This window comes from Phoca vitulina, unplaced genomic scaffold (genome assembly GCF_004348235.1).
Source record: "Phoca vitulina isolate PV1807 unplaced genomic scaffold, GSC_HSeal_1.0 scaffold25, whole genome shotgun sequence".
Classification (NCBI taxonomy): Eukaryota; Metazoa; Chordata; class Mammalia; order Carnivora; family Phocidae; genus Phoca; species Phoca vitulina.
This window is the reverse complement of record NW_022589728.1, coordinates 37185913-37194744: the sequence shown is the minus strand read 5'-3', so window position 1 is coordinate 37194744 and position 8832 is coordinate 37185913. Positions and strand designations below refer to the sequence as shown.

Below are 8832 nucleotides of genomic sequence, written 5' to 3'. Positions count from 1 at the left end.
AATAAAAAAGATCTCTAAATAGCCAAAATAAGTAAAAGCAATCAACTTTATTAGTACTCAGGAGAAATGCAAATTAAAACAAATGGGATACTGCCATGCACTCATCAGAAAGGTTAAAATTAAAGAGATTTCGAATGCTAAGTATTGGTGAGGATGTGGCACAATGGAAATTCTTACTGCTGGGTGAAAAGTTAAATCGAGATAATTTTGGAAAGCACTTTGGCAGTATCTACCAAATTTGAATATATACACACACCTTATAACCCAGCAATTTCACTTTTAGGTTTTATCAACCTGACAGAGAAAGGTCTGTATTGTCATCAAAAAAAAAAAAGAAAAGAATGTTTACAGTATCATTGTATTTGGCATAGCTGCAAACTAGAAACCCAAATGTCTCCAATAGCAGAACTAATATATAAGTTGTGGTATATTCATGCAACGGAATGTTATGTAGCAAGGAGGATGCACATAAACAATTGGTACACAGGTAAAAACCAAAAACAGAAGAATACATAGTGTGTGATTCTACTTATATAAACAAAAGTAGCTTAGCTGTGGTGTTAGAAGTCAAGATAGTGACTAGTTTCATAGAAGGGAAGTCACAATGAGAGACAAGCAAGGCTTCTGGATTCCTAGTGGTTTTGTTTTTCACCTGGGTGGTGGTTACACAAGTGTATTCATTTTGTGATAATTCATGATTTGTGTACATTAAGAAGTCATACATCAAATAAAAAGTTTTAAAAAATTAATGGTGCGTGAGCAGGAATTTAGGGAAGCCTCTCTGAAGAAGCCAGCCCTCCAAAGATCAGGAAAAGCACATTCCTACAACAAAGAAGTAGCTAGTGCAAAGGTTCTAGGTCAAAAAACCCCAAGGAACAGAAAGAAAGCTGCCGTGGCAGAGCCTGGGTCCAGGGGAGAGCATGTTTGAGGCAGAGCAGGCAAGAGCTCCTCTGCAGCCAGGGTAAACTGAGATTTTATACTAAGCGTCATTTATTCTGTCTCCAAACAAGGATAATTTTACCTCACAGTTGAGAAACGTAAGGCTTCAGAAGAAAATTCAAGTTAAAGGGATTGAAGTTGAGAATGAATTTATGAAAGCCTAATAGTTTTATGTCCAATAAACAAAATAATAAAATTGATCAAGAACAAAATAAATTTATAAGCTTTTCCCCTTGAAGTCCTTTGCAATAGAGCTATATCTCATAAAGACCCTGTTATTGCCTCTTGGTTTTAAATTATGATCCCAAGAAATAGTCGAATTGGGAAGGAAACAACCTTGACTAATTGAGTGACCTTAGGCAAGTCAAAACTTCGCTGAGCTCTCAGTTTCCTCAATTATAAAATGAAGGGGTTAAGATGTATCTTCTAAGGTTTCCCAGCTCTAAATTCTATTATTCAAAGTCACTTAAATTCTTGCTGCTTTAGTTTTTTGCACAAGAACAATATATTAACAACTGTTACTGCATGCCTGAAACATTTCCTGGAGGTGTTTTCATTTATTAATTGTAAGATTGGTGATATTGTTACCAACCATCCTCACTTTAATTTACTGAGTACTAAGTCTTCCATTAGGTATTGGAAGCAAGACCCTTCAAGAAGATACTAAGTAAAATGACAAAGTAACAATTCTTAAGGTGAAACATGGATATGGTTATAGCCCCAAGGTATATCATTAAATATAGTGACTATTCATCAATAATGTCTCATTCAGACTTCCTAAAAACATTTCTTTCTTAGGAAGAAATTTCAATCAATTGATATCCTCATAATTTCTCTTTTCTAGCTTTCTCTTCCATGCTTACAAGTTTTTCTTCCTCATTCATCATTTGTAATAGAATACAACAATGAGTGGGCACCTGGGTGATGCAGTCGGTTAAGTGTCCCACTCTTGGTTTCAGCTCAGGTCCTGATCACAGGGTCCTAGGATCCACACTCAGCGAGGAAGTCTGCTAAAGTTTCTCTCTCCCTCTCTCCCTACCCCTCACCCTTGCTCTCTCTCTCCTAAATAAATCTTTAAAAAAAAATAAAAATATTAAAATATATATATATATAATAATGAAGCAAACACTAAGAGATGATTAATAGAAGAAAAATGTGTTTAAAAAGCCCAGTATGATTGAGAATGTCAAGGCCACTTATTGCAAACCTACAACATTACCTATTTATATACACAATTTAATGTAAATTATGTACACAATTAACTCTGAATGTAGTTAAGTGTTTCCATATGGGGCTTACAGCATATATAGTCAAACAGGAAAACTAGATTCCTTTGCAGATCTATTCAAAGGAGCTAAGATGGAAGTTGGTCCCCTCTCTTGGTAATTTGAGCAATGGAGACAGTCTAGTGAGCATGTTTATGAGTGATTCCTGTGAAGGCAAAATAGACCTTTTTTTTAATATGAGCTCAAAATTATAGCTATATACATTTGAGACTGTGGGTTTATTATTTGATTCTTGGGATGATAAAATAGTCAAACCAAATATGAAATGAAATGAAATTATACACAAATATATTTTATAAGCTTGTTCATTTTCTCTACCTAGAGAAATCTACTCCTCTTTTAAAGCTGAGATGGAATGAGATCTCCTAAGTGTCATTTTCTCTACACTCTGGAGACTGAATGAATTACTTCCTCCTTCACACTTTTACACTGCTGGAATAATATTTTTTTATCACATTGCATCGCAAATAATTATTTATAGGTCTCTCTATCCTTCTAGATAATGTTTTAAGAAGGCAAAGGCTGTAGATGGCTCATGTTGTATCCTCAGTACCAAATAAAATGCCAGGCTATAAAATAGGCCCCGGCAAAAGTTTCTTTGAATTAATATTGAGCTCTCTAAAGAAGATAATTCACAAGTCCAGTGAAAAGGAAATATAATGGAAAGGCAGAGTCCATTAAATTTACTGTATACCTTCTACTTCTTTTTTTTTTAGGCCCCATAACCATAGGCATGGTTTAATACATAACTCAATGCTACTTCCACGATTAAGATTCTCCTGATTTCTCCAGGTTATAATATCTGCTTCTTTCACTGCACTTCCAAGCATTTTACCTCTACCAAAGCCTTCTCTTACTTGCCTTTTTTTAATTCTTAAAAAAAATTTTGAAGGGAAAATATCCCATCCTACGTATCTCTTAATATACAATGTCTAACTACCACTGGCCTGGCACATGATACATACTCAGTCCATGTTTGTTAATTAACAATTTATTAGACTTGAAAATAATTCAAAAGATCATAGATTGTATCATTTCCATTGTAACCAAGATGAAGGCCAGAGTGGTCTTAGGAGCCTTTTGTCTTCCTGATGAGTCCTTCCATTATGTCCCATTGCTCCTTGGTAACCTAACACAAACAGAAAAAGGCAATTTTATATGGTTCTTGCATATTTTTAAAGCTTGGTATCTTAGCTGCTAATATTATATTATATTCATAAAATGGTATTACCTTCCTCAGACTGTTGAATTCCCCTGAAATAAATACTTCCTCTCCACCATCAAATCTAATGACCTGAACAAAAAAAAACAAAAACCTCTGAAACTAACTCCTTTTAAAAAGTTTCTGAACCATTAGCCATTTTCCCATCTTAATTGACTAGAACATCTCCTTGGCACTTTCAATCAACACCCAAAGTCATGCACCCAAAGAAAAGTCATGATTAAACCTAATCTGATTTACTCATTTTAGAATCCTCTTTCCCCCATCTCCACAATTTCAAATTCTACCCAATATTAAAGATCATCTGGCATGTCTACCAGAGTAATTGGCATTTGATAAAATTAATTTATCAATGAACAAATTCCATAGCCTAAACAATCTATATTAATATTTTTATATTATTTACAGCCTAAAAAATATTTTAAATCATATTTATATTCAATATTGTCAGGAATGGTTCCACAAAATGCCTTCTCACCCCAAATCCACCTCCCCAAAAAGTCAAGAGAAAACAATACTTACTGCCCCATTAATCCAAGAAGCATAATCACTACAAAGGAAAGCAGCAAGATTTGCAAGTTCTTCCACAGTTCCTAGCCGACCACAAGGAATTCTAGCAATCACTTCTTTCTCAAATGTTCCGGTTGGGTCAAGACGACTAAAGGCACCCTTAAAAATTAAGAAAATAGTTAGGTTGCACTAAAAAATTTTAAGAAACAAGCCTGCATAAAATGGAATATTACTATGGCAGCCTGTTCATACCTCAGGCCTTGTAAACAACAGAGAATTTTGCCAAATTCTTCCAGAGTCACTTCAGCTCAAAACAGGTCATTTCACCTAATACTGACCTAAAAAATCACCAGAAAATATAACCTTTTTACCTTCATCTATAAAATGAGATCTGTCTTTAGCTACCTCACAAAATTGTTGTGAGCATTAAATGAGAAAACGTATATGATAGTACTCTGAAATCCATACATGCTTAGTGTGGGGGATGCAGCCGGTACTAATGTTGTTTGAATAATCACAGAAAAGTGACTCAAGTAGGAAACCTTTAAAAGGCAATTCCTTTTCTTCTTTCTTCTCAAAATAATTGGAAAGGAAGAAAACAAGTATGTAGGAATATTAAATTCAAGTAGATCCTTGAGAAAAAAAAAACAAAAAACCCTGTAACTAAATTTGCCAACCAATGTCTGCCTTCTGTTAATGATGTGAAGGTGCAGACCAAGATGAAGTATGCATGTGCACTGATTAAAAAAGAAGAAGAAGAAGAAGAAGATTGAATTTCTCTGTACCAGTGCCTGGAAGTCTAGGTGACAGTTTTCTTCAATAAAACAGGTGAGAGACAGAGCAAGATCTCAGGAGGCTCCTTGTGAGCCCTCCAGCCCTCCTGCCCTCCCTGGGCGGATACAAACTAGCAACCAATCCTGGCTCTGTCGGGATTGCTATGGAGTTTCTACACTTCCGTTTTCTTTTAATCTCTTTAAAGCTACATGCTTGTTACTTGTGTACAACGGATACCTGTACTGCTACACTGTAAACTCCTTGATGGCAAGTACTCTGTAACAAATGCGCCTTCAGTACCTTCCCGCATAGCAGTCCCTCAATAAGTATATTTTAAATAAATAAATAAAATGCAGGTGATCTCTCCTGGAGATTGAGGTCCTAAAAAGAAGCTTCTGTGACTCCAGGTTTCTCTTCAGAGAGTACTCAGCACAGGGCTGCCCTGAATCATGTGTTTTAATGTATGCTTTTGAGTTATTTTTCCATTAATTGTATTAGATTCTTTATTATTGGAGTGTCAGACAAGATAATCAAGATTCACTCACTCAAGTAGTTCTTCTTCCCATTTTCCACCCTTTAAACTGCTAAATAAACTAATGCGGCCATGTCCATATAACACCCAGAACTACCTACAATCCAAATGCTCCTCAGCACTATTTTCTAATGTAATACAACTGTAAATATTTATTTACAAATTTATTTATTATTTAAAATTTATTTAAAATAAAATAATAAAATTTATTATTTAAAATGAAGATTTTGTTAGATTAAATATTTATTTATTTATTTATTTATTTATTTATTTATTTATTTATACAACCAGAACAAGTTATCATACTTCACCTAGGCCTTCGGAGCTACAGGTCAGTTGGGATTGTAAATTCTTGCTTTACACAAAAACAAAAAGTAAGAGTGAAGTTATCTGGGGCAATATGAGAGAACACAGAACCTGTGGGCCTTCTGACTATAACAGCACTTGTAATCATTATGAGTTGCAATGAGTATCTGTAAGCATTACTGACTATAGGAGAAAAGCATGCCATCAGAAAGATTTGTAATCAGAGAGACATGGGAGTTAAATGACATGCATAATTGAGTGTTTGCAAGTGAAAGGCACAGACGTGAGTCAAAGAAAATGCTACCTATAGCAAGACCAAGCCTGTATGATAACTTTCTAGAACATCTCTTAAAATAAAAATATCCTTACATTTCTATGAACTAAAAAAGAGACGTCAATCAAAGTAAGAATCCATAAAATATGGTGAGGATTAAGAAATATAGGTTAATAACAGATTACTGAAGCAAATCAGACGAAATACCAAAACGGATGGCACAAAAGATCCCAGAAGATTAAGAGGTTGAAATAGATCTTATCAAGAAGTTACATAGCTGTTGTATTCCTGCCCACCTCCTTACTTATATTGGATAATGGCAAAGCCCTCTACCCTTCCACTAGGGATCCAAACTCAGGCATCTCTGACAAGTCCTGCACACAACAGTCAGAATATTTCTATCAATATTTTATTCCTTAATCATTCAGGAGATAATAGGCAAACTAAAACTTACTTTTGTTTTTATAGGCCCTGGTTGAATCACATTAAATCGCAGTCCATATCTACCCCATTCAGCTGCAAGAGACCTAAAAATTAAAATAAACACCACTATTTTAATATTCTAAAATATTATACTGTATGTCAAAAATACTAATAATCCAGACTCACTGCATGCTTACTATATGCCAGAGACTACAACCCCAACAAGTAGGTACTATTATCATTCCTCATGTTACAGACAAGGAAATTGAGGCACAGAGAGATTAAATCACTTACTCTGAGTCATCTGGCTACTGACAAACCTCAAGTGGTCTAATTCCAGAGTTTGTGCCTTCAACCACTCTGCTGTAATATCTACCATTTGCATCTTAGTGTCCTTAATCACAATGCTATACTACCTACCACTTACATTTTAGAACTAAGTCTAATATCAAAATACATTTTTAGAATAAGTATCATAATTTAGCATAACGAGGTGAGAGAATCATGCCCCTCCCCCACATTTTCTGGAGTTCAGTGCAACATGTACTACTTATATATAGTACATTGGATTACAATGTTTGCAACATCATGAGTACTTTTAAGTAAGAGATGGATTACATAGATATAAAATATTAACCACATCCATGTTTAACAAGGCTTTAATACAATTGCTGCACTGCACTCAAAGGGAAATAGGAATCTAACAAAATCTTACTAAATGTCATGAAGCAAAATACAACAATAATAGCAAACATGGAAACTTGAAGCAATCTGTTTTAAAAGCCTACTTGATAGACAGGTCTAACTTTTATTATCTAAACTCGTTTTAGGACTTTATACTCATATGTATATCTGTGTGTATATATACTGAATCTAGTTTTAAAAAATGACTTAAGATAACAACTTTTAAAAAACACATATAACGCAAATGAGGAAGATAAAATCGTTTAAAGGAAAGAGAGGACACAGACAAAAGAAGGAAGCAGGAAAGGAGAAAGGAATTGAAAAATGGATAAGGAAAGATAAAGGAGCCAAGAATGGAGCTAATAACTAAATGTTTTGTGGCATTCTATACAATCACAATAGGTGGGTCACAAATTTGCATCCATTCTTTCCAAGATGCAATGCAAAAAAGGTAAGCCCTAATCAGTTACACACTTTGCAGTGCCCGTAAGGGAAAGGCAAGGTAATTTCTCAGGAAAAGCACAATTGTTCCTGATAAAAAAAATCAGAAAAATATTTCTTTCAATAAGACTTCTAAAATGAAAATTGTATAATACAATAAGACAATACTGTATCCTTGCAATAGATACAAAGAGATAAGTCTTATGAAACTGTAAGATATCAATTAATATAGTCTGACAAGATCACTTCAAAAACTCATTCTATAGGATAGGGGGCAAGTGCTCCAAGTACAGTCTGTTAATCTATCTTAATCCATGGATGCATTTGAGAGAATGGGTGGACTGCATCTCTTTCAGGCAAATCATACATAAAAATTGCTTCTGAGTGATGCTTTTGACAGAATTCATGACTATACCTCCCCTTGGCACGTACTTGCAGTGCACCTGCTCCAAACTGCTAGGGAAGCAGCAACTTCGGGTCTTAACAGAATTACAAGCTGAGCACAGTTTATGGTATCCTGTGAAAAACTGAGCAACCTATTAGGGAAACCTGCCTAGAGGAAAAGCCATCCTATCTCTGCTCAGAGGTGCAACAGATACACTTTTTCCAGTCCTAGCTCTCATTAAATTAGCTTATATTCTGAAGAACTACCATAACATGATAAGAAATCCACCTCATTAGCTTGTTTTGCATGTTGAGATGCAAAGCACAATATACCCAATATATGTTAGCCATTATGTTGTTAAATCAACAGATGCTTATTGTGTATTTACTATGTGTTAACATTTTGTAAGTGTTATTTACCCTCTAAGGAAGGCAGTCTCTGCCTCTCAAGACAGCAGTCCTTCTCTCTCAAGGGAGGTTAGCTTAGTTGTATAATAAACTAGTTACTCTGCTGGGAATTGTGTAATGTGCACCATGACTGCTTACAAAAAAGTACCTAAGTCTAGTGAGAGTAAGAGGGAAGGCTTGCTGGAGGAAGTGATATTTGAGTTGACACTTGAAGAAGGATTAGGAGTTTATTGTGGGAAGCAAGGGGGAGGAAAAGAGGATGGGAGATAATAGGGTGTAGGATGGAGAAAAAAGACAGCCCAGGTAAATGGGCCAGTATGAGTAAAGGACAAAGGTACAAACAACATGCAGTATTTGGTGACCTACAAGGCCTCATCCAGTATGACTGTGTCCTATAAAGTATGAGAAGAGGACTGACAGGAACTCAGGCTGGAAAGGAAGTAAACATTTACCAAGTATCTACTCCATGCAATATGCTATGCAATAAAACAAAACAAAACAAAAAACAAGCAGCACAGAATCACAGTTCTTAAAGGACATGACACTGAAACCTCTAACAAGATCAAAGGTCCCAACAAGACAAATACTGATACTGTACAAATGATGCCAAAATAGTCAAGTTCTAATTCCTTATTTCCAATGCCACCTG

General features: G+C 35.2%; 1 protein-coding gene across 1 annotated transcript in view; it reads right to left on the bottom strand.

Annotated features, from left to right (window-relative positions):
• Positions 1 to 2068: 2068 nt before the first annotated feature.
• The window catches only part of DECR1 (2,4-dienoyl-CoA reductase 1), a 44627-nt gene continuing 37863 nt past the window's right edge, over positions 2069 to 8832 (bottom strand). Inside the window, exons 7-10 of the mRNA XM_032421729.1 lie at positions 6298 to 6370; positions 3970 to 4116; positions 3457 to 3519; positions 2069 to 3354 (exon numbers count right to left, since the gene is read on the bottom strand). Coding sequence (XP_032277620.1) covers positions 3295 to 3354; positions 3457 to 3519; positions 3970 to 4116; positions 6298 to 6370 — 343 coding nt within the window. The 3' untranslated portion in view covers positions 2069 to 3294. The remainder of the gene's footprint in view (positions 3355 to 3456; positions 3520 to 3969; positions 4117 to 6297; positions 6371 to 8832) is intronic.